The 27,102-nt window shown below is 39.2% G+C and overlaps 2 protein-coding genes across 2 annotated transcripts in view; one reads left to right on the plus strand and one right to left on the minus strand.

Moving 5' to 3' along the window:
* The window catches only part of Trpm (transient receptor potential cation channel, subfamily M), a 172,756-nt gene that overhangs the window by 101,308 nt on the left and 44,346 nt on the right, over positions 1 to 27,102 (plus strand). Inside the window, exons 7-8 of the mRNA XM_065228481.1 lie at positions 2,510 to 2,669; positions 2,826 to 2,962. Of these exons, the coding sequence (XP_065084553.1) occupies positions 2,510 to 2,669; positions 2,826 to 2,962 (297 nt within the window). The remainder of the gene's footprint in view (positions 1 to 2,509; positions 2,670 to 2,825; positions 2,963 to 27,102) is intronic.
* LOC135706798 (CLIP domain-containing serine protease B8-like) lies at positions 965 to 21,649 on the minus strand. Its single transcript, XM_065228463.1, has 4 exons — positions 21,502 to 21,649; positions 21,109 to 21,432; positions 20,919 to 21,033; positions 965 to 1,146 (listed from the first exon to the last, which is right to left on the minus strand). The coding sequence occupies exons 1-4, from the start codon at positions 21,584 to 21,586 to the stop codon at positions 1,143 to 1,145; spliced, it is 528 nt and encodes a 175-aa protein (XP_065084535.1). The 5' UTR covers positions 21,587 to 21,649; the 3' UTR covers positions 965 to 1,142.

Consider the following 27,102-nt stretch of genomic DNA (forward strand, 5'->3'; position numbering starts at 1 on the left):
GGTTTCCGCCTAATGGCACGATGCGAGATCCGGCCAAAACAGAGTGTCACCTTCGTGGGACCGGAGGAAGGACAGCAGATATTTGGCCGTTGATGGTGCCGGTCGTTATGTACGGCTTGTTGAATTTGCTGCACCCACAGATCGGCTGCCACACTAAGTACTTCTTGGCAAATTTGTTGACCTTCTTCTTCTGAAACTTCTTCGGAACATCCAGGCGGGACTTGTCGATGAAAAACTCCAGGCCGGGGATCTGCTTGGCGTCCGCTTTAATGTACGTCTCGTCATCCATTACGATGCATTTCGGCTACACTCGCGTTACAGCTTCCTGGCGCGGGATTTGGCCACCGTATTATGTTTATCGGTTCAGTTAGGCGCCTTCCTTACCTTGAAGACATGAAGTCCGGCCCGCTTCACTGCCTGCTGGACGAACAAGACGGAAGAATTGACATTCTTGGCCGAATCGAAAGGTTCGGATTGCGCATAAAGTAATCCCTCACCTTCCTTGCGTTCACGGGGTCGGTCGATTTTCCACGACCGCTTCGATAATTTTTGTCGATGCCCTTCTTGCTTGGAAGCCATCTCGATAACCACTTGACAGATTGTGACGAGATATTGCACATTACACTCTAACCTAGTTTTACTCAAAATTTCATAAATTTTTACCCATGCAATAAAAAGTTACACACAAAAGAAAGTGTTGCATTTTATTCGAGTACAATCTTTAGTGTTGAATTTCGTGAAAATCTCTAGTGATATTTCGAAAGTAAAACATTTTTTTGTAAGTCAGATAATTTAAAAATGTTTGAAACCTACATTGATTTATGTTAATGCCAACTAATTTTTGTTCCTTTAGTTCCTTGATTTGGAAGACTCAATTGTGTTAGCTTTATGGAGCTGATAATTCATTGTTCTTTGTTTGTAACAAAATTCCCTTAATTCTATGTCTAGTAGGAGTTGGGCCGAATACTCGCGGCTTACCCGAGGTTAGAGGGGTACATTGTCGATGGATAAGATCAGGCAAGGAGCTTGGGAGTGAGGTTTCGTTGTCTCATCAGAGCGTTGTCACTACTATGAATGGTGGTTCGGTTCTAGATTCGTCTGGAGTGCGACCGGCTATGGTAACCAGAGGGCGACGATGAGACTCATCTAGACGGGGTAACGAGACAAACAAAAACGAATAAAGAGACTTTGACTATATGTTTTAGTATTACTTCTACGTGAAGTCAACGATTTACATAGTTGAAGATGCTAATTTCAAATAACAAACTGTAGTGGTAATTTTTATACGATAGATGGAGTAGATAAAAGCATAGAGTTGATAGTTCCGTTAGAGTACGGCAGTGTGAAGATTGCATATAGATATTAGAATAGAGAGCTAGGACAACTTTTAAGGAAGGTACAAATCGGTTTTTTCATCTCTCTTTACCAAACTCCCCCTTTGGAGAGGGATGGTGAGGGGTGTCCCCTGTCCAGAGACAAAAGACAAAGGAATTAAATTATAATACTCGACATTTGCAGAAACACACAAATCGATTGCAAGCCAACTTACTTAAAAATGCATGAATCGTCGTGATCTAGGATTATCTGTGAAAAAATCCTCTTTTGACATTCTGGGAAATTACGGAAAAAATTTCATGTCCCTTGATGGTTGATTATGTAAAAAAAAATCAACTTAACACTAGATCTCGACGTTTCATGCATTTTTAACTCATTTGGAATCATCAAAAAATCCCAGAAAGTCGCTCTGCGGCTGAAAGTTTTTTTTAGATGAGAAAAATTCAAACCTTTGATGATTTTACGCCACCCCAAATCATGTCCTATTGAGTCCAAATCTTACATAGGGTCTTTAGGGGCAATGAACATTTTATCAGTTTGAAAAACGTCATGGTCATTTTTCTCCCATACACTTCATTGGCACCCTATAAGACTAATTACACCTGTGATATTGCTCTCACATACACGATGGACGCTGGTGACCTGACCATTTGCATCCAAACAAATATTTAAAATGAATATTGAATTTTCAGTTCTTCAATTCATTAATTTCCAATCATTTTATGTTCACAGATCCGAACATAAAACCAATCAACCGTCTCCATTTCGCAATGAACAGCTGAAAGAGCTTAAAAATGGCAAATTGCATCGTTTAACGCATGCAAATAATAAACTTCATAATTGAAAAAGAAAAGTATGCAATTTATTCGTTATCCCTCGATTGATACTTAAAGCACACAATGAAGTAAAGTTTCGATCAAACTTCCCATAATCCTATTAAACCAACATCCAACCACCGCCACCAATCGTCGTCCTGCACAGATCGGTTCGACACTAGTTTCCTCCAATTAAGTCAGCCCTCTTGTTGTAAGTGCCCATCGTCGTCGTTGGTAAAACTATCTCAAATTAAAAACTTTCGCAATATCACCCGCTTCTACTACCGGATAGAGCCATGTCGTTCGTTCTGAAGCATTAATAGAAACACGTTCTCTTCGTCTCTCGGTCCAATTTACAGGTGTCACAAAGCAGGTCGGTGATGCTCTGCTGCTGGAAGGACAGCAGCGGTCCGGACGTGTTGTCAGCATCGGCATCGCCCCGTGGGGCATCGTCGAGCGAAACCACGAATTGCTGGGACACAACCGGGACGTTCCCTGCCATAGTATAAGCTCACCACGGTAAGTTGCTCCAGAGTTTAGATGCACTTGTTGGAAAATTTAATTTATTTCGAAATGAAGGAATTTTTGGCCACCATGCGTACATAATTTTAATACCGTTGGAAGAACAACCGGCATTCAACTTTTTTTTTTTCAATCCTTTCAAAACGTTTCCAGCTCAAAATTGGCTGTGTTAAACAATCGTCACGCTTACTTCCTGCTGGTGGACAATGGAACCCAGGCACGCTACGGTGCAGAGCTGATCCTGAGGCGGAAGCTGGAAAAATACATATCGAACCAAAAGTTGCAACCCTGTAAGTACCGACTTATGTAGAGCTGTGAAGTTGAGTATGTGTAGCACGCACGAATTTTCCGGCATTCACTCTTGGAATGCAGAAACAATTTATGAGGTTGGAAGAAGCTAAGCGAGCGGAATGCTCACATTTACCCAGCGCCGCACGAGGGACTTGTTGCATTCGTTGCAATTTTCAGAGAGTAGTAGCGTCGTGTGGGCGTCCACGTTCTCCAGAGTCTGTTGCCGGAAGCGGAAGTGAGTACGAGTGTGAATGCGAAGCGATTTTAGCGTCTTTTTAAAATTGCAGTTTATGATGATTTTGCAGTCAGCTTAGGGGAATTTCTCACCGTGAGAAAAAAAAGACGCCTCCGCTTGTGCCATATGCAATGAGAGACAACTGCATTCCATCACCGTTTGAGTGAAATGAAATTGCTTCCTAGGCATCCGGGAACTCGTAACAATTTTCAACTGTGTTTCAATTTCATAACCTAGCTATATGAAAAAAATGCATGATGACAGAAATGGAACTTGATGATGCTGTACATTTAAAGCAGTAGTACGTCATCAGACTTAATCCACAAAATACGACACATGTAGGGTTTTCATCCGGCAATTTCGCTACTGTTCGTATTTTTGCTTTAAAATCATATCTAAAAAGCCTTAAACATCCAAATGTGGTTTAAAATTAATAGGAGAGCTGCTACTGGAATCCAGTAATTACGGTAATGGGTTCGGTAACGGAGCTCGCGAGCTCCCGAATTCGAAGCACAAAAGATCCAATTGACATAGCTTACTTTATCTATTACGACTTTGTTGATTTGATTTAAAAAAAAGATACAAACCGTATTGAAATTACCGAATGAAATCCCTAGACAGCAATTAGGACCAGCAGCAGTGCCGATTACCTGAGCTGACCTCTTTCATGAGCGATGTAGTGCTGCTATTGACTACGGCGATCTGATTCTCATCTGTATGGGCAGTGTGTACGTACATGTTTAGCACGTCAAGTGCAACATTCCTGTCTGTTGGAAACCCATTTTTCCAATCACCGAAGCACAAATAAATCAATCATCGCGTAATTAAAATAGCAAATATTGAACGAAACGGATTTTCCGGAGAGCTCTTTCTCGTCCGGTCGTTCGTTCGTTCGTTCGCTCGTTCGTTCGTTGGTTCGGTTCGACTCTCTGTGTGTAGAACCATTATACGAAGAGGTGCACATATACGTACTATGGGTAGCCTATGCATAATGGCTCCTGATTGCATTCGCTCATCATTCATCATCGTTTAGCTTATTTAGTACGGTTGACCTTGGGTGAGTAGAAATGGGTCAAACTGTCGTTCGATGCTGTTGGATTGATTTAAGGGGGTAGTACACTTTGAACGTCCAAAAAGTAAGGCATTTTCGTTAATTTTTTTAAGCAATAAAACACTCAGGGAGGGCAAATATGTTATAACCCATTTATTAGCCATCCTTCGAACTACAATTTGTATTTTTTTTTAACTCGATTGGCGTCTCCCCGTGGCCGGTGCACCAGGTCGCGCGAGCGTCCTCGCGCGGAAGTAAGAAAACGACTTGGGAAAATACTCCTTTCCATGTGATCCTGAAACATAAATCGAACAAAAATCCTGATTAGTAATGAAACTTGGGTTAGAAATACGTATTCCGATTTTTTTTAATTAATTTTTAAAAAAAATGTATGTGGCCTTAGGAAAAAAAAAGTACATTCTTTCACCCTAAAAATGCTTACAAAATCGTGGATTAAAAATCCATTTTTGACAAAATCGAAAATGTGGATACGTATTTCTAAGCAGAATTTAAATCTGAACAAGAAAACCTAGGCGATATCCAAATTTGATGATAACTGGTTAGAGTTATTTCCCACGCCAGTTTGAAAAACCCCGTTTCGAGATAAACGCGTTTAAAAATAAAATTGCTCTCTCAGCGCGCCGGTACATGTTTTAGGAAATCGCTTCGTAAAGCGGTAAGGAATATTCTGGTGGACTTGGAGTCTTTTCTAAATTAAAATATACATCCCAAGGAACATTTTATGCAAAAAAAAATGCATTTTTTTGAAAAATCAAAGTGTACTCCCCCCTTAAATTCAATGGCCAGCGTTTGTGCATTACTAATCCAAGCTGACAAATACACAACAGTAATGCTATTTTAAAATACAGAATACATCAAAAGATAGTATTCAAAATTCCAAGAAACTTTCCCAAAGACACTTCAAACCTAAAATCCAGTTTATCAACAACAACAAATCAAACGTTCACGTTTTTGCTTGATTATGTTTAGACCATTGTACAGGAGATACTAGGATTTGAATGAACTTCGATTGAGACTCAGTTGCAACCTGGTGAATCTTAAATAGGAGTCAATTGCATCTTGACAGGAATTTCCTTGAATCTCGACTGGAGTTTGGTGGAAGCCCATCTAAGATTAGGTTGAAATCCGATTAGGATTCCGTTGCACCCTGACTGGAATTTCGGAGAATCTCGACTGGGATTTTGTAGAATCTCGTCTGTGGTTAGGTTGCAACCCATCTGAGATAAGGTTGAATTCCGTTGAACTCCGAATAGAATCTCGTTGAAACTCAGCTAAGATTTCGTTGAATCTCGACTGGGATTTCGTTGATTCCTGACTGGGATTTCGTTGAATCTGGACTGGGATTTCGTTGGATCTCGACTGGGATTTCGATGGATCTCGACTGGGATTTTGTTAAATCTCGACAAGAATTTCGTTGAATCTAGACTGCGATTACGTTGAACCTCAACTGGGGTTTGGTTGAAAGCCTTCTGAGATTCGATTGAATTTTGATTGGGATTCCGTTGAACCCCGACTGGAATTTTAATGAAACTCTGCTGAATTTAGTTAAATCTTGAGTGAGTTTGCGTTGAATCTTGACTACGATTTCGTTGAATCTCGTCTGGGATTTCGTTGAATCTCGACTGGGATTTCGATCGATCTTGACTGGGATTTTGTTAAATCTCAACTGGAATTTCGTTTAATCTCGGCTGTGATTTCGTTGAATCTCTACTGGGATTTCGTTGAATCTCTACTGGGATTTTGTTGAATCTTGACTGGGGTTTGGTTGAAAACCATCTAAGATTAGGTTGAATTCCGTTAAACACCGAATAGAATTTCGTTGAAGCTCGACTGAGATTTCAGTGAATCTCGACTGGGATTTAATTGAATCTCGACTGAAGTTTATTCAAATCCATCTGATATTTGGTTAAATTCCAATTGGGAATTCGTAGAACCGCGACTGAATTTTAGTTTAATCTCGAATAGAATTTAGTTAAATCTTGACTGAGATTTCGTTGAATCTTTACTGGGATTTCGTTTAATCTCGACTGGGATTTCGTTGAATCTCGACTGGGATTTCGATGGATCTCGACTGTGATTTCGATGGATCTTTTACTGGGATTTCGTTGGATCTCGACTGGAATTTCGTTTAATCTCGGCTGGGAGATCGTTGAATTTTTACTGGGATTTCGTTGAATCTAGACTGAGATTACGTTGAACCTCAACTGGGGTTTGGTTGAAAGCCATCTGAGATTCGGTTGAATTCTGATTCGGATTCCGTTGAACCTCGACTGAAATTTAGTTGAACCTCTACTGGATTTTAGTTGAATCTCGAGTGGAATTTATTTGAATTTCGATGAACCTCGAATGGGATTTAATTTAATCTCAACAAAAATTTCGTAGAATCTCGACTGGGATTTCGTCGAACCTTTACTAGATTTTTGCAGTATTTCAACTTGAATTTCATTGAATCTTGACTGAGGTTCGGTTGAAACCCAACTGAGATTCGGTTGCATTCCGATTGGAATTACGTTGAATCTCTACTGGGATTTCGTTGAATATAGACTGAGATTACGTTGAACCTCAACTGGGGTTTGGCTGAAAACCATTTGAGATTCGGTTAAATTCTGATTAGGATCCTGTTGAACCCCAAATGGAATTTAGTTGAACCTCTACTGGATTTTAGTTGAATCTCGGCTGGAATTTAGTTGAATTTCAATGAAACTCGAATGGGATTTAAATTAATTTAAACTAAGATTTCGTAGAATCTCGACTTGGATTTCGTTAAACCTTTACTAGAATTTTTGTTGTATTTCAACATGGATTTGTTGAATCTTGGCTGGGGTTCGGTTGAAACTCAACTGAGATTCGGTTGCATTGCGATTGGAATTACATCGAAACCCGATTGGAATTTAGTTGAATATCTATTGAAATTTAGTTTCGTTGAATCTCAACTGGGATATCGTAGAATCTCGACTAGAATTTAATTAAATCTCGTCTAGGATTTCGTTGAAGCTCGTCTGGAATTTCGTTGAATCTAGACAAAGATTACATTGAATCTCGACTGGGGTTTTATTGAAACCACTCTGAGATTTGGTTGAATTTCAGATTAGGATTCAGTTGACCCCCGACTGGAATTTAGTTTAACCTCGACTGGGATTTTGATGAATCTTGACTGGAATTGCTTTGAATATCGATTGGGGTTAATTGATACTCATCTGTGATTCAGTTGATTTCCGATTCGGATTCCGTTGAACCCAGACTGGAATTTAGTTGAATCTCGACTGGAATTTGGATGAATATCGACTGGGATTTCATTAAATCTCGACTGGTATTTCGTTCACTATCGACTAAGCATCTCGACTAGAGTTTGGTTGAAACCCATCTGAGCTTCGGTTGAGTTGCGCTTGCGATTCCGATGAAGCTCGACTGGAATTTAGTTGAACTTCGACTGGAATTCAATTTAATCTTGACTGAAATTTCGTTACATCTCGACTGGATCATTTCAGCCAAAACAATGTTTTTTTTTTTAATTATGAAATAATTAGATGCTATGATCATATTTTGAATTGGTAACATACAAAAAGAGGTTGCAAAGAATGTGTTTGACATATTAAACCTGTTTATTTCACTTCATGCGAGTCATAATCAGCGATTTTTCACCCACTTACTCACTCAGCGATCAGCAAATCACTGATTGTGACTCATAAAAATTTACAGGTTTTATTTTTCAAACGCGTACTTTGTAGCCTCTTCATGTAAGTTACAAGTAAAACATGTCATCATACCGTCTTTTGGTTTTATTATTCCGAAAAACATTATTTTAGCTGAAATGAGTATTTGCAACCTTGGACTGGAATTTGGTTGAAACCCATCTGAGATTCTGTTAAATTCCTATTGGGATTCCGTTGAACCCCGACTAGAATTTAGTTGTATGTTGACTGGAATTTCGCTGAATCTCGACTGGAATTTCGAATTTCGACTGAGATTTCGTTAAATCTCGACTGAGATTTCGTTAAATCTCGAGTGGGATGTGGTTGAAACCCTACATTGGATTCCATTGAACCCCGACTGGAATTTAATTGAATCTCGACTGGAATTCAGTTAAATCTTAATTTAGTTGAATCTCGACAGGAATATCAATTAATCGCTACTAAGATTTTGTTGAATCTCCACTGAGCTTTCGTTGAATCTCGACTGAACTGTCGTGAATCTCGACTGGGGATTGGTTGAAGATAATTTGAGATTCGATTGAATTCCGATTGAAATTCCGTTGAACCCCGACTGAAATTTAGTTGGATCTTGATTGGAATTTAGTTGAATATCGACTCAAATTTATTTGAATCTCAACTGGAATTTCGATGAATCTTTACTGGGGTTCCGTTGAATCTCGACTGATATTTCGTTGAATCTTGACTGGGATTTAGTTAAAACAAATCTAACATTCGGTTGAATTCCGATTGGGATTCCGTTGAACCATGACTGGAATTTAGTTGAATTTCAACTGGAATGCAGTTCAATTCTGACTGGAAGTTGAATATTGACTAGGGACTAGGGTTTAGTAAACCCATCTGAGATTCGGTTGAATTCCAATTGGGATTTCGTTGAACCCCGACTGGAATTTAGTTCAATCTCGACTGAAATTTCGCTGAATCTCGACTGGAATTTCGTAGGATTTTGTTGAATCTCGACTAGGGTTTGAATGAAACATCTATGAGATTTGGTTGAATTCAGATTGGGATTCAGTTAATCCCCGAATTTAGTTGAATCTCGACTGGGCTTTCGTTGAACCTTGACTGAACTTTCGTTGAATCTCGACTGGGGTATTATATCATATTATATTCGATTGAACTCCGATTGAAATTTTGTTGAATCTCGACTGAAATTTCGTTGAAGCTTGGCTTGGATTTAGTTTAAAACAAATCTGACATTCGGTTGAATTTCGATTGGGATTCCGTTGAACCGCGACTGGAATTTAGTTGAATCTCGGTTGGAATTTCGTTGAATCTTTACAAGGATTTCGATGAATATCATCTGGGACTTTGTTGCATTTCTACTTCGGTTGAGTTCAGATTGGGATTCCGTTGAACCCCGGCTGGAATATAGTTGAATCTCGGCTGCAATTGAGTTGAATCTCGATTGAGATTCGATGGAAAGTCGACAGGGATTATGTTAAATCCCAATTGATATTCTGTTTAATTTTAACTGGCATTTCATGGAATCCCCATTGGTGCTTTGTTGACTCTGTTCATTTGAATCCCGACTGGAATTTTGTTCAGTCCAAACTGGTATTTCGTTTAATACCAAGATAATATTCATTTTCGACTGGGATTCCATTGAGTCTTGACTGGGATTTTATAAAGTCTTAAATGGAATTCTATGGAATCTTGACTGAGATTCCGTAAATACCAATTGGCACTCGGTTGACTTCCAACTGGGATTTGCTTGATCTCCAAATGACATTCCATTGAATTTGACTGAGATTTCGGTAAACCTCATGGAAAATGGACGGTCATACTGTGTCATTAACACGCAGCTTGCAGGCTCGGTACTCTGGCTGTTATTCCGTAAAATCCCAATTTGGGACTCTGCTGATCTCAAACTGGTATTCCGGTGAAACCCTACTGGGATTCTGTTGATTCCCGACGGGGATTGCATTGAATCTTGACTGGGACTCTTCCGAATCCTTACTGGGATTTCATTGAATTTCAAATGTAATGTTGTTAACTTCCGACTTAGAGCGCTTTAAATCTCGACTGGGATTTCAATAAACTCCTACGGAGATTTGGTTCAATTACAACAGGGATTTCGTTATAGCGATTCTATTGAATTTTGATTAGCATTTAATGGAATCTCGATTGGACTTTGCTCAGTTCCAAATGCGATTGCGTTGAAAGTCGTCTAGGATTTCCTTGAATTCCAAGTGCAACTGAGTTGACTTTCTACTGGGATTACTTTGAACCCCGACAGGAAGTTGTTTGAATCCCAATAGGAATTTAGTTGAATACCGACAGTATTTGGATGAATCACGACAGGGATTTGGATAAATCCCAATTGGGATTTCTAGGATTCTGTGATTTTTCACTGAATCTCGGCTGGAATTCCGTTGAATCTTGACTGGGACCCGTTTAATTCCAAGGGATGAAAGTGACTTTGATCGATTCTCTTCATCGACTTTCTCTTTCATTAATCATTCAGCTGCAAACACATTCCTTGATTCGTGTGCCATTCTAGATGGTAAATGAGAACCTCCTTTATCAAACTATGTGAACAGAAATAGCGCAAAACCTGTTTGTACAGCTGTGGCTATCAAAAAAAAAAAGTCGATGAAGATTAAATCAAATCGATCAAAGTCTCTTGCACCCCTTTCCTTCTAACCCTCTCAATTGAGTTTTTGTTACTCTGTTGATTTGCAATTGGGTTCCGTGAAATACCATCTGGGATTTGGTTCAATCTCAATTGGGATTCCGTTGAATGCTGACTGGGGTTCTGTTGATTCTCGTCTGAGATTCCATTGTTTCCCGACTGGCACTCATCTGAATCTCGAATAGTATTTTGTTGAATTTCAAGTGATTTTTCGTTGATTTCAAACTGAGATTTTTTTTCAATACTGACTTTTTTGATTTTGATGAGTACTGATTGGGATTTAATTGAATCTCAACTGGGATTCTGTGGAATCTCGTCAGGGATTCCGATAAATCCCTATTGGAAATCGGTTGACTTCCGTCTGGGATTTCTTTAAATCTCGGTTTGGTTGAATACTAACTGGAATTTAATTGAACCCCTTTGAATTGATAAAATATACAATTTCCGATAAGCGTGTACTTTTCGGGGATATCACACAGCTCGTTTTTCCGAAATCGGTCCACCCATTATGAATACCAACTGGGACTTCATTGGGATTCTTTTGAATCCTGACTATGATTCCCGAATCCAAGTAATATTTTGTTGATTTCCGTATGGTATTCCATAGAATCTCAACTGGTATTCCATTCTGTCAACTTCTGACTAGAAATTCCATTAAACTCCGTTAAATTTCAATTGGAATTCCGTTGAATGCCGTTGAGTCCAACTGGGATTCTTTTAACAAGCGACTGGAAGTTTGATTAACCACGGCAGGGATTTAGTTGAATTCATTTGGTTTCTATACTTGGTTGAACCTTAACATAACAGTCTGTGATTATATGTTTTGATTCGGATGAACTATCAAGTCCCTTATGATATCTTTTACAATAGTCTACATAAGCTGCTCTTCCACTGAAACGGAAAAGGCAATAATATTGCAGAAAGTATAAATGATCTCCCTCTCTACTATTTCCCACAAGATTGAACATTCTCATGACTCGTAATAAATTGGGAAAATGCCATCAGCTGTTAATGGGGTTGCCGTCTGGAAAGGTTGAGCCATCGAACAGCCGTTATCAATAAATCACACCATCTCTTCTCTGCCATCGGGCCAATGCCAATGAACAAAATTTCCGCCACGCTTTAACAGCGTTGCATGGGAGCTTTCATCACCGTAGGAGCGAGTATGTAATGCCGTACATGAAGCTGCGGGAAGCTATTTTGCATGGTTAATCTCTCGCAAAAGATCCCATTCCACCAATACCATTAATAGCAGACACTGGAGCCACGGCGTTGGCAGCTTATGAACGCTCGAGTTCGGTTAGATACCGTTATAATATGAAGCATATTTTCACACGAGGAGAGAATGGCTTTCATGCACCTCCGTACCACCAACCCTCCGCACTGGTTGATGACTGGCATTTCACTGAGCTATTGAGCTTGGATTTTTTTCCGCCTATTCATCTTTCAACGGTGCCTACATTGTTGGGCAGAGGATTTTCCGGGAAGTTCGGGTAACCTTCGATGAATTGTTTTTCTTCTCTCAAACCGTCTCGCAGCCATTCATGTGTGATTCCATTATCAACAACCATAACTGCGGGTGCCACACGGTTTGGGACAACAAAATTCCTAAATCGAAAAGAATTGCGACCTTTCATCACCAACAAATACCTAAATGAATCAATAAGAATTCTCCCTAATATCGTCTCGCATATTTTTCATTTCTTTTCTTCTTCTATTTTTCCCCCTCGGATCCTTTCTCCCATAACGTGTTACAGATAAGGCACTTTCGGTTCTAATGAATTTCCATTACAAAGGTAAATATTTGATCGATGGCTGTGATGTCTGTGGTTGCGATAAGCCAGTTCTGCATGTGTTGCGTTATTTGCTGGAGGGGGCTGCCGCTTGGACGATTGAAGCTGATTTTCCAGGCGGAGCGGTGTAACCCGAGCCCCCTACTCACTGTGATTTGAACTGTAACTGTGTTATTGGGTGTACAGTGTACATAGTATTACTTTCTGTACAGACCGTTCCCTCGAAACGAGTGGCTTGTAATCTGTCTCGCTCTCAGCAACATACATACACACCTTAGTTGTGGGTTTCTAACTGCACGACCTGTACCTATATCTTTCTGTAGTGCCTCTTAGTGGTCTGTATATTCTTGTTGAGTGCCTGCGGAGGTACTATGAAGTATCTGTTGTAACTGCTGTATCATGTAGATTAAGTACACGTCGGCTGGTAGATGCCGTTCCGTCACATTTTCATCCACGAAATTTACATTGATCATATTCCATTGTAGACTTATTAAACAGATCACTCAACTTTATTGAATATTATTTGAATTTGACTATTTTCTCGCTTAACGTTTCTTGGAGTATTATTTTGTGCATTAACTATAATAGCTGATATCTCCTTGCCACTTAAGCTATCGAACCTTTATTGTATGTTAACTAATATAAAACTTAAGGTTTATTTGTTAATCGTAAATCATGATTATGTACAGTAATTACTTGATTTTGACAGCCCAATTTTAGTTTTTTTTTTCTTTCTAATGTTCTAAGAAACCCATGCGCAAAGTCAGTGGTCTTTTTCACCAAAGTATACCTTACACATCCATCTTGAAGACGAATGAGATCAATTAGAAATTACGGTTATGTGAAATAACTGAAAGATAAGAGACAGCTGCGTTGATATTTTAATAATATTTATAAACATTCTAAATATAGTTGCTGAAATCCAATGATTTTGATCAGATTTTATTAAAAAAATAGCACGAATCAATAAAACACCAGTAAATAAAGATATGCCTTTTTTGGTAAAGGAAAGATCTTTGCATAGGATTTCAGATTTGCACATTACGAGTACGGCAATGACCCGATTTTGCCAGCCCCCTTTTTGAGAATCTTTTTTTAACGTAGGACTACGTCTGTGATTTCTACATGGGGATACACTTTGTGAAAACCGAAAATGGAACATGTTATGAATTATGAAAGATTTTGAAAGTTGATAACTCAGCTGCCCTTGGACCAATTTCAATAATGTTATCACCAATTGATCATAAGTATTTCTACACATAGCAATACTTCCAACTGTGGATTTTCAACAAGACACTATTGAAAAAGTGGTAAATGTCAAGCATTGTCGAAAAGCGTCGAAATAACTAACAAATCCACCAATTACGTACATGCATATGCTGCTTCCCCAAAACAGTCATCAGAGAATCTTTTCTAGACGAAACAAGTCGAAGGGGCATTCGCCTCCGATCTTCGGGTGTGTGTTAATATGGAGGATGCAATTGTGTAACATTTTGCACAATCTTGGAACTTGGAAGCAGGAGTGCAAGTGATTTTGATCGATTCTCTTCATCGACTTCCTGTTTCGTTAATAACTCGACGGCAAACACATTCATTGATACGTTTGTTGTTCTGGATAATAGAAGAGCATAGCAGAAATAGTGCAAAATAGGTTAGTGAAGTAATCAAAAGAGGGAATCGAGACTTTCACACCTTTGCTTCTAAGCCCCTTAATTCAATCGTCGTCATAGCCGAGGTCATAGCAATGAAAACTAGCACACCACTTTGGTCTTGGGTTGAACTTGCTGTCTGCAATTCTGCTGTTCGACATTTTCGAAGGACCACCAAAAAAACAAGAAATTAAACTATTTTCTACGGATGCTTAGAAGTCCAATTATTCGATTAACGATTAATTGTAAAGATTTTTCCAGCGATTCGATTAAATATTTATCGAATTTCCAAATATTCGAGCCCGTAACCGATATTCTTTCTTATTTCTACTCGTTTGATTTAGCGCAGTAGAGAAAATAAATAAAAGTGCTAATTTATCGGAACCGGCATAGATAAGATCGATGACGTGAAACAGGATCATAAATTTGCCGAAAAAAGTGTTGAGCGTATTTCTGCTAAAGGGTAACATTTACCAACTTGTTGAGAGAAGGAGTTTAACGAGAAAAACTAAAAAGAGGAGGAGCTTTAGCTGGAAGGACAATGATATTCTGCGGCTTTCCAACCTGTCGCAGACTTCAGTTCAACCTCTGTCCAGCAGCAGACGGGCCGAGACACCGAAGAATATGGGATTGTTCGATCCGATTTGCTGATCCAGCTGCCTACACGTCATCATCATCTTCCAAAGGCTTTAAGTCTGTACTACCATCGGCCCTTTTTCAGGGCCACCAAGATTTTCCAAAAGACTTAAATTTCTGAAAATGTCCAAATTAAAATTCATATCAAAAAGTTCTGTTCAGGGCAATCATAGTCGTACTAAATAGTATAAACAGAGAGAACCCCACTCAAATTCCTATTCCTACACATAACACAAGCTCCTGCTGCAGTTAACAAATAACATTTATTTTATAAGACCACGTAGTCTTACGTCACCATTGCGTACAACCCCATAGGGCTGTCCCTTGTAGTTTTTTTAAAGTTCTTCGAAACCCATCGCACCAAGGTATACCTTAAATATCCATATTGAAGGTGAATGAGTAAGATTTGGAATTAAGGTTATGTTCAATTATTGATAGATACAAGCAGCGTCTGTTTTCACCACTTAACATCACACGCTTCAACCCAGTGTAGATGGATTTCGTTTGTTTTTTTAAATCTTGACTGTAAGATACGAGCAAAATGAACAAATGAGCTCATTATACATCAACGAATGCGGGTTTGGTGATATTCACCAGTACTTGATTATCCAACCGAAAATTTTCAGAATCCTCAAAAAGCAAAATAATAAAATTAATTTTGAGCAAAATGATTTTGTTGGGTATTGTTGACCCCAGAGCCTGAAACCTCGATATGACCATAAAATCAGCATGAGACAATAGTTTTCCGTCGAATGTCCGTAAAATGAAAAAAAAAAACATTTTGTATTTGATCCGCAAAGTAATCCTCACCAAGTTGTTGATGAATATTAATATTGACAACAACACAGGCGATAATGAACGTGCAGCCACGAATGAAGAAAACCATATGTTGACTTCGCTACTCTTAGAGATTGCCTTGATCAAAAGAATGTTGTTATGTCAAAATTTAAGGGCACTCATAAAATAAATCACATAACCAGTGGACAATATCTATGTGAATTTCACATAACTTTCATGTGATCCCATAATTGGAAATTGCACCACTAAATCATGTTATGTTATGTGATATTCAGATGAAAATCATTATTTTGTTTTAGGAAAAATAAAATGTGCTCTTCTAATAGAAACTAAGTGAAACCTTTTTTCAGTGGGGGACTCTATCCCTGTCAATCACATATAGATGCACCATACACGGTAACCGCAAAATACCCAATAATGACAACAAAGTAAGCATTTTCAAGGGAAACTGGGACTACCCATTAAATGAGTAAAATTTTACCCATTTATGAGTAATTACAACTACAAAAGTAAGTAGTAAGTATTCATTTTTGATTTACAAATACTCATATATGGGTTATATTTTTACTCATTTAATGGGTAGTCCCAGCCCCCCTCGAAAATGCTTACTTTGTAGTCATTATTGGGTATTTTGCGGTTACCGTATAGGTCGCATGATTTTGACATTTAAAGCTGAACATTGCATTACACGCTTACTTCAGCTTACTCACCGGGTGAGTCGATCGTACTCAATTTCGTCTGATGCATTAAGTTGTCAAAATCTGAGTAAACAAAATATGTCAAACTGAGTAAAAGCCACTCAGTCAGCCAAATCCGGGACTTCGAAAAAAAAAATGCCGGCCGTGTCGGAGCAAACGCTCTATGAAACGGCGAAATGTATTGAGGTATGTAGGAATTGTATGCGGAGACGGTTTTTAGTCGTCTCCAGCTCCAGTTAAATGAATCTGGAGCAGGTAATTTCCATTTTTTATCAAAACAAATAAAATAAACAAACTTCCCGGCTGAAAATATCACAGAGCGGTTTTGACTCACTCTGCGCGAGAGCATCGTTTACTGAAAAGTGAGTAAGAGTGCGCCTTCTCACTTTTGAGCAGCCATACTTCCCGCTGAAATGAGCATTCGACTCAATTTTGAGTTGTTGCGAGTCACCGTGTAGGTCCTAAGAAACATTGACAGATTGTCTTCGTTGACTTTTTCTTTGTATCCCCCAGGGGTGGGATGTGCAGTCAAATCGGCCTACTGAAAATCGATCAATGAGGTGTAAATGTGAAAGGCTCATTGAGTTTGTCATCTTTTTCGTTCTCCCGCTGTTAAAGCGGTTGAAGGAGTGTAACGCCAAACCTCGTCATCCATTTTATCAGCCGGATAACGAAAGAGACGATAAATTTACTGGGGCTCACTTGTTTACGCTCATTGATTTTCCCTATGTGAATTTGGTTCCAAACATAAACAAACTATCGTTGCTTATGCCTTTGTTGTCGTTTGGAACTAGTTATACGAGGTATGCAACGATTGTTCGTATTCGTATCAGTCATCAGTTATCAAAATCTAACCCCCTTAAGTACTCATTCTCTAGGTAAAAAAGTCAAAATCACAGGTATAAAAATGAAACTAAAATGTGTTGAATCGAAACCTACCTAACTAATAAAAACCAAAGATTTAAGTAAACTAAGATGAGTACTTAAGGGGGTTGGATTTTGATAAGTTCTTTAGTGGGAATGACACTGATGAAGACTGCACATTGTAGTCGAACTACGTATCTGTCATGGATACCAAAATTAATTAAGTGGAATTAAATGGAAGGTAACCCTTTTTTTGCTGTTGTAATCATCCAAACCCCTATATTCATCTCATTCATGTAAGCTATGACGAAATTCTTGATTATTGCCCCTGTGAAAAAATCAAATTCATGCAGGTAGTTGGTCTATCTGTTAAGGCTGTCTTCATTTTCAGCTAGGTTGAGCGTAGAAGAAATGATTCTTAACACCACTGGATAAAAGTCCGATGCACGGTTAGAAGATCAAAGCGTGCGGCGCCGGTAGAGTAGTGGTAAGCGTGATTACCTCTCACCCCAGCAGGCCTGGGTTCAATCTCAGTCAGCGTCGCCGGGATGTTCTGGCATAACATCACCGACAAACCGACATGAATGACCATAGCAAAAACAATAAAATTTCTAACCAAAGCACACTACTGACATCTGGCTCCGTGTTCGCCGGAAATATTTAGCTGAGCCATGAACCCGCATGCAACAGCTATGAATTGGTTCGTGTCTGATCTATTCTGGACAAATTATTTTTTATCTAGATCGAAAATTCCTGTGGTTTTGACAGTTCGGATCACTGCACATTTAAACCGACCGTTTACGATTTACGATTTATATCATGCCGATATAAGCATTAACATCTCCAGAGGATCATCACCCATCGTTTCAAACATGTGCTGCACTCTCATTGGTGGAAAAATGACAGCACAGCGAACAAAAAACTATCGATTAGTTTTTAATCGAGTAATTGAAAAATGGGACATCTCTGATTTTGGTGTGATTGTTTTGATAAAAATGAGCGAAAAATTTCATCTCTACCGAGGGGCAGCAAAACCACAAAATTACTTTGAATACGGGGGGATTCATTGGATGAAAGGGACCATGAAAAAGGACACTAAAATAGAAAGTTTTTCTTCCGACAGTTTCATCTTAGTATTCATCTTTGGTAATGTCCAGGTGTGGCAGCTGCCCCCCTGGCGTCGGTAGCATTGGTGCTCAGCACGGAAAACAAGATCGACGGAAAACAAATCAAGGAGAAAAAAAAAGCTCTGCTCCAATTCATGTCAATGTGGAAATCATTAATAATGTGCTGGAACTTTCAATCAAGCTATATTGCTTGATTGTCACGTATTTAATGAGCTGGAAATGTTTGTAGTATCACTCGGAAATTAAGTATTAATAAATTAAGTAGAGCTTGCACGGAATGTCCCGAATGTAGTCTTGAAATACCTCTTGGCCGTCCGACACAATCCACACACTGTGGAACTCGATTCAGGAAATTCAAGTATCCGTTCGTCACCAATATCACTTTACCGTTAAAAATATCCGGAACAACGCAAAATCCAAAAATTTGAAAAATTTTCGCTTCCATCACAGCACTTTTCGATCCATCTCCTTTGTACCAAGCACTAGTGAAGACTAATGGTAATACTTTCGAGTATGAGTTTCCAGAAAAATCTACCCAAGATCTTTATAGTTTTCAAAATTGACCGCATTACGGAAAGTGGTCAGGTTTTGACCACATATAACTCTGTCAATAGCAGATGGATTTTAATTATAAACAAGCCAATCGATTATGTCCAAATGTTTATTTATTTATTTAATAAGTCATCTGACAAAGCTGTCTTAATGAATAAACTATTCGTCTTAAATAAGGTTCAGTCTTATTACTCTATTCACAAATTGAGGTGTGGACATACCAAAATCAAACCCGGACTCTACGGATACAAGCATACGAACCATTGCACAAATAGGCTGGTTGTAGCCATAGAGAGTACGATGAACGCTCGGTTGCATCAGGGATTGCTGACGTAACATCCTACCTGACGCACGGAAATCAAGCAGTGACAGAAGATGAGAGCAATCGACGTCACCGTTGAGTAATTTAGCTATAAACGTAGCCTGTTGTAGCTTACGTCTTCGATCAAGCATTTCGAGGTCAAGCAGATGGCATATGCTGGAATGTTCAAAGGATTACGCCACGGTAGGTTTCTGAGCGCAAGTCGTATGAATCTTTTTTGCACACGCTCGATTCTTAGATTCCATTGGAGCTCATACAACTGAAGCATTTTCTAGGATTGGCCTTACCAGTGAACAACACAATGCTTTGAGACAGTGTGGATCCGTGAAATCCTTGGCAATCTTAGAGATGAAGCCAAGTTGACGATTAGCCTTGGAAATAATCGAGGCATAATGGGAATGAAAGGAAAGCTTCGAGTCCAATACGACACCAAGATCCGTCACTTGATCCACTCTACTAAGAACAGTATCATCGATGTGGTATTCATAAGTTAACGGGTCCTTGGACCGATAGAAGGTCCTGAACGAACATGTTGAGCAACATTTGCAGGTGAAAACAGTCCTCGATGCAGCGTACCACCTCATAGTTTTTCAGATCAGAATATACGAGCTTGCACTTGTGGCCAAGGGTAGATGCAGCGTCATTGAAGAATCACACAAACAATAACGGTCCCAAATTACTTCCTTGCGGGACACCGGACGTGCTAGCAAATGGCGATGAAACATAAGATCCGTGTTTAACGTACAGCGTTCTGCCGGTCAAGTACGATGACAACCACGACATCAATCGATTTGAGGCTCCCAATCGCGATAGCTTGCAGAGCAACACTTTATGATCAATTTTGTCAAAAGCCGCCTTTAGGTCCGTATAGATTACGGCAACCTGCGCTTTATCTTCCATAGTCGAAAAACAGGTAGTAGTTATATCCAGCAAGTTAGTAGCAACAGACCTACCGGGAATAAATCCATGTTGATCTGACGAAATGTGGTTTTTTGTAGCGCGTAGAATTTGATCACTGACGATAATCTCGAGAAGCTTCGATGCGGCAGAAAGGCTGGTTATCCCACGGTAGTTTTTAACATCTCGTCGGTCACCACTTTTGTGCACAGGAAACATGTGCGATAGTTTCCATCTCATGGGAAAATCACCTAGCTCAAACGAACGGTTGAAAATGAAGGCTAGCGGCTAGCATGAGCAGCGACGGAAAACAGCAGGAGGGATACCATCCGGGCCAGAAGCAAATGAATTCTTCAACTTTTTTGAAGTACCGATGATCATTGCAGATGAAATTTCGAACGTGTCTAAATCGACTGCATCCAGCGCGACATTTGACGCAGCTAGTTCGGCCTCGACGTCGGACGATGACACTGCACAGTGGTCCAGGAGGGTGTTTTTTTAGGTAAAAAATAAAAAAAAAGTGCATAAATAAGCAGTTTAATCAAGTTGGTGTCTTCAGACAAGTTTAGATTTGAAAAAAGGCACATATGATGAAGGGGTCGTCCATAATTTAAATTCATCATACAAATTTCATAAAACTGGCAAAGAGAACACAGAGGAGTGCCTATCCAATATCAGAGTAAGTATGTCCTTTGAGAGGTCACATAGCTAATTCGGATAGTATCGCAATGCGGTCATTGCGCAAAACCTCATCTACATCCAACTACCATAGTGGACGAAAGACATTTGGTCACCGCCTAGCCTAGGCCTATGCCAAACGCCATTTGATACAGTGATATGTTCAAACAATCATTTCGTTGTTGGTATCATTTTTAAAACTGCTGGATCTTTAACTGCATGCAACATATAAAGGCAAACAATCTCCTGCATACGCTAGGTGAAATTCACTGAAAGTATGTATACTTACAGTTGATCCTGTTTTGATTCACCGGTCTTCTTCACAATGCAATGATCTGCCGGCAGAACAAAACTCCTACCAATGAGAACGCCTCCACAATGATAATACAGGGATCTCGTTTTTTCTAAAAAAAAACACACACACACACACACACACCAATGACCATCATGTGTGCAACTCACTTCTAATCAAAACTCACTCTGTTGCTTCAACAGCATTGCCATCCAGGGAAACTCATCGATATCAGCTATTGTACCACCACGAATACGGAAGCTGTACGCCGCTTGACCACACACCGCAGCATCTTCGTAGTCTCCCAACTGGTATCGATCGCTGTCCGAACAGCAAACCTCCGATCCATCGTACCTTCCGCACTGCAACCGCTGGATGAAATCTTCCCGCTCGATCAAATTCAACGCACTGTCATTCACAATCTTCTGATAGGTCACACAGTTCCTGTCTGCCGTGCAATGTCCCGCCTTCAACTGTCCGGGTATGTCACAGCTGATACGTTCCAACGAATCTACAAAACGATACAAACTATGTCCATTCAGCTTCTGGCAGCCCGAACAACTCCCGATCAATCACAAACCTTTATTAAGCACCCTTGAATCAACACTGACTACCAGCAGCATCGTTATCAACTTCAGCAGCAGTAAGGTCTCTGGCACGATCATGTTAACGACTTCTGATTGACTGGTTTGCTTCTTGACCCTTGAGTACACGCAGCGTTGTGGTCGTGGTCGTCGTCACCGTTATAGCTGTATAAATAACACTGCTGCTGTTGATGGCAAAAATTTGCGACTGCGCGGGTTTGTTCGTTGGGCGCGTATGCGAATGCTTTCATCGTGCGCTCTTCTAATAACGAAGAAGCGATGTTTTTTTTATATGTTGATATCGATCGCAGCATCCTGATGGGGAACGATCTGCTGAGATTATTCCCAAAACACTTTCGTGCTGAAAATACTATCAGCAGCAGCAACACGTGCTGCCTCCCAGCCGTGGGAAACTATCCAATACTGGAAAGTGTGAATGACTGAGGTACCTACTGCTGCTTCTTGCAAACTACTCAACCAGCTCGCGTCATACGATAGGATGACTGGACAAGGCAGGACAAACGTTCCAGATGGTATACGGGAGGGGTTTGTTTTTGTTCGTAGAGCACTTCCACGCCAACTGAGAAATCGATTTTATTTTTCACTCTCAGAATTCCATGAAGCTTCGAATAATTGTTCACCAGGGGCAATGCACCAAGTTTGTGGCGGAACACTGCGTGATTCAACGATTAATTTTTCAAAATGGCATATACGATATTTTTCAATAAATCATAGCCTTTTCATAAAAATGCACTCTGAAAAAAAATTAGAATTTTTTTTTTAATAAAAGAATTTTTATTGCAGAAAAACATTTTTAATAATATTGCATTTTCTACGATTTTGGCCAACTTTAAAGTGTCTATTGCATGCATTTCAGAAAAATTAGCTTGTTATTGAAGGTTTTAACAGTTCATTTTTATATTTTTGGCGAAAAGTTTTGATGTTTTTTTTCAGCGTGTATTTTTTATTTTTTTCTAAAAGCCAATCCAGTTTCCTACAACTTTGTCCTAGGCGTCATTTCAAATAGATTAGCCATTTTCATGCTTTGATTTATTGAAAAAAATAATGAATAATCCATTTTGAAAAATTAGACATGAGTCAAAATGTCTGAATTTCAGCACAAACTTGGTTCACTGCCCCTAGAGGAAAATTATGCGAAGTTTCCTCGAATTCTAAAACGTAAAATCTAAAATTTATTATTTTTTTTTCTTTATTTGACCTGGAACTGCTCAGTAGTATTTACGTCTACGACTTTGATGAGTGATTACGCCGCATATTGGACTTCATCGTCTGCGGGTCGTTCTGATTAGGTATGTTTGTGTCGTTGCGTTGAATCGTTACAGCGGGTTTACCGGATAATTCAAAGAAAGCATTTCCGGTAGTTTACTGGCAGGATTTGCTCGAATTATATGTCGCTATTGGCAATTAACGGCTAAAGGCGAGTAGACATATTCATTGGAACTGGTCTTAGAAAAGTAAGTGTTGCATTACGGGTACGCTTTGTGCCAGGTAGTCTGCATTGAAGTTGGGATTCCCAGTGATTTGGTTTGACCCAGTTTACAGCTGGTTAACAACTCTGGAATTCCGGTCAAAACTGGTTGGGCGGTGGTTGTGTAAAAGATCGAATTATGTTGCAATATTGTTTTCGACTAGGCACAGCGTTTAAAAAAAACATAAATCAGCATTGTTCAATCTTTTAAATTTGTCGAACCTCTTAACGGAATCCCTTTATGAAGAGCTTTGAGTGTGTTGGTTTATTTCCTTTAAATTCCGTTATAATTGCTTATTTTTTGACAGATACGCGTATTTCGTCTACTACTTGCAGACTTTATCAGGGCCACGTACTCAACATCACTAAATCAGCAATGTTGTATACAGGATTGTAAATAACTCCGATTCCGAATAATATGCATATTATAATTTATCATGAGGGGAGATTTCGCGTTGGTTGAAATTCAGAATTGTTTACTGAGAATGAACTATGAGTGATGGCAGCAATGCAAAACAATCATTTTTTCCAGTTAACAATCCGGGTGGTGGAATCACTGAAATGTGGAAGCGACCCCGGCATCCATATTTCTCAAGTCACGACTAACCTAACTTAAATCCAGAACTTAATAATTGGCAATCTCCATACAAAGAGGTAGCCAAAGAGTGCAGTTTTGAACCCCTTCGGATACGGTTGTGTTTTAAATTTGCTCTCTGTTTTGTGCGTACGTTCGTTTTCATAGTTTTCGACTGCATTTGCCGGATTAGCGCTGGCACTCTGCCTCCCAGACGTGTGTGATTGGTAGTTTTCTCGCTTTCCGGGAAGTTTTAGAATCGAGAAAGAAAACTTGATTCATCATGTTTGCAAGCTTCAGAAGAGATGTCGTTATCTGCGTTGTTTATTTTTTTCTCCCGGACCAGAAATTTGTGGCATCCTTAGGACAAAAAATAAAATTTCTAACTTTTTTTCTATGCGTTTTAGAAAAATAAAATGTTCCACAAAGTTGTAGACCTTATCATTTCCACAAACTTTGCTAAAAACATCAATGGTTTAAATCATGGACCCAAAGGGTAAGGACCTCCTTCACGCGATTTTTTTTTTGGTTAACCTAGCTGTTTTTTTTAGTGTACCTGGTGCACCCGGTACTAGAGCAAAAGACAGCAATTTGTACCAGAACAGGTGTCAAAAGTGACACAGACAGCTCAACTGCCAGCAAAAGCGCCAGCAAAAAAAAAAGAGCGGTACTCGCTGCCGTGGCCAGCGCTGCCATTTATACAGATTTATCTGTATTATACAGATTTTTTAATCTTAACACAGACCCGATAAAGAATACAGATTTATCACAGATTTTTAAATTACAATACAGATTTATACAGATTGTTATAAAATGCTTGAGAAAAAAAAAATCTATATCAAAATAAGTTATCAAGCAGTTCTCACTAATATCAATATATGTTATAATTTTCATATTCTTCGCATTTCTTTTAGCTCTCATTTTTGTTCTGTTAGCCATCAACTTCATCAAAATAAAATCAATGTGAGTTATCAGGAATAATGAAAACAACATAATTCTTGTTTTAATTTTGTTCTCACCCTCTGCTCGGGAACCTATCAAATTTCCATCGACAATTAATCATGTTATGGTGTTTTTGACAGCATTCACAACCAGAGGACCAACCGCTTTCGGATGCATATGGAGCTGGTAGTAAACGATTTGAGATTGTATGGGGATTTACAGTATTAATTGAATATTTACAATATAAGCATGTATGTTAAATACAAGAAAAGTGCCCGAGCACATTAAAATGGTACAAATACAAGTACTCGTAAACATTTTACTTGCATTGAAAATGTATTTCGTAAGAAATTGCGGATTTTCTGATATTCTCCATACTGCAAAAATGATTTTACCAGCACTGGCGGGGCGACATCTCTCGACTTTTCGGTGTAACTACCACACAATACTACAATAGATCAAATTACTGGTCGCAGTGGTTTTATGTCCCGAACAGAGGAAAAAAAAAACTACCACACAAATGATGTAATTCATTGTATTCTTCTATATTAAAAATATCAAATAGTAATGAACTCGTGCACTTTTTTGCATTTAAAACTGCTTATCTGGAAGATAATGAATAGAAACTAAAATCTCCATACATTTTCAAACGGCTTCATATCACTCTTATAAATAAGTACGGACGATATCACAAATGGCGCAATTATATCCCGTATGGTTAGTACGATAGCCCGAATAGGTGGTTAAGCACTTTTTATGGTTATTTTGTATGCACTGTATTTGTAAAACAACAAAACATGATTAATTAAGAAAAAAATCGTCAATACAGAAAATACAGATTTTTTAATAGAGTGGATACAGATTTTTTTTATAAAACCACCTGGCAGCTCTGGCCGTGGCAGTCAGATTGAGCACGTTTCTTTTTGTTTCGCCATTTTGTTTCGGTGATAATTGAAAATTATTTTCCCGTGGTACTCGTTCCGGTGAGCGTTCTGGTTTGTATAACGGTGCTGATTCCAATTTTGTGTACGAACAAGTTCGAGTTAGCTGATTTGTTGTCCACGGTAAATGAATGTCGGAAGCTACCACTACCGGAAGGAACCGCCAAATAAGAATTGAAACACCATTTTGAACCAGCCGTGGCAGTCAGATTCGAGGCCAGATTCCTCATACAGCCGTTATCGATTGCATAACAAATTCCTTCTCCTTGAGAATTGCTTCGACGATATTTTACTTCTTGTCGTGGATCGAAAAGATCCAACGCAGTTGAACCGATCTGTCCGAGGATGTCGGAGAAACACAAATTAGGTTAGATAATGGGGTAAAGCTTCACCCAGAGTACCATCCCTGATAAATTTGCTTTCCTCGTACAGTGTCCAGCAGGGCAAGGGATTGATTCTCGCCGTTTCTGATCTACTCTTCGTACTCCTTGCGTTACAAGGCGCAAAGCAAGTAAACATCAAGCTATTCGTTTGGAGCTGCACTTGCGCATCGGAATATGGACCCAAAGGGATGAAGAGCAGATTCAAAATCAGCACTAACACGCTCCTTTCAACCAGACCAAAGATTCCAATGCACACATCTGGTCTTCCGCCATCCACCGTGCAACTTCGTTCTGATAGGTATCTGTAAACTGGCTCATCAGGTAGAGGTAGAGGTAGACAATCGGATCCGAAAGAATGGAAGGCTATGCGGAAGCATAGAAGAATGGTAGGCGGCAGCAGTACAGTATCGGATATCACACTCCGAAAAACTTCCTGCTATCCAACGACGATTACCGGAGGCGGTGGATTCAGGGTGATGGTATTTCCTGCTGTGCACAAAACGACAAAAAATAGGAATTTTCTTGGATGCTGAATAGGTGCGCGTACTTACCAAACCTCCCGGATATCGATCCGAAATGTCCCACAGGGTAGTTTCTCATAGTTGACAATTTTGCTCAACATCAACAATGACATTAATCCTAGCTCTGAAGTTCAGGTTAGGAAAAAAGTTAGGTTAAAACAAAACGTCAGCTATTGTTGGTAAACAAACCGACAGCATTGTTGATAGCATTCCCCCATGCACTCAAAAATATAGCTACCCACAAATCTAAAAAACCTACTACTGCGTGCACTTCCATTCTATTACCGAGAATCATAATTTTTCGATAAATTCCTTCCACGCTATTGATCCTGACCTTTGGGTCCATGGTTTTTTCACTTACCAAAACAAGCAACTTTCTACAATACTTCAACACGCTACCTCGCAAATGCAACATGTTAAGAGCGTTTATGTGCTCAAAACATACGATATTCTGGTGGATAATTTGCAAATTGGGGCAACCAGTTTTTTAAACTAATGACGTTATCAAATTTGACATGCTTTGAGGAATATTTTCATTTTAAAAATATTAGAGGGGAAGTTATTTTTCATTCCAGGACCGCTTATTTAAAATCATCGTTTTTAGCTCAATTTTACTTAAAATTGGCTCTTTTCTGAACTAACTTTTATACAAGTGACTTACTTAAAATTAATTAATGTGTCGAATTTTTTGCGTGTTAACTTAATAGAAGGTTGATGTCATGGCCAAAGTTGTTCAGATGGATAAAG

Source organism: Ochlerotatus camptorhynchus, unplaced genomic scaffold (assembly GCF_037179485.1).
Source record: "Ochlerotatus camptorhynchus isolate MF236.1 unplaced genomic scaffold, CSIRO-AGI_Acam_v1.1 ptg000291l, whole genome shotgun sequence".
In the NCBI taxonomy this organism is placed as follows: domain Eukaryota; kingdom Metazoa; phylum Arthropoda; class Insecta; order Diptera; family Culicidae; genus Ochlerotatus; species Ochlerotatus camptorhynchus.

What these genes read in the sequence shown, in the direction of transcription:
- LOC135706798 (XM_065228463.1), bottom strand. Translation starts at nt 21,586, where the DNA reads ATGATCGTGCCAGAGACCTTACTGCTGCTGAAGTTGATAACGATGCTG. An exon ending in TTCAAGGGTGCTTAATAAAG is followed by an intron (nt 21,433 to 21,501) that starts GTTTGTGATTGA and finishes ATCGTTTTGTAG; the next exon opens with ATTCGTTGGAACGTATCAGC. An exon ending in AATGCTGTTGAAGCAACAGA is followed by an intron (nt 21,034 to 21,108) that starts GTGAGTTTTGAT and finishes GTTTTTTTTTAG; the next exon opens with AAAAAACGAGATCCCTGTAT.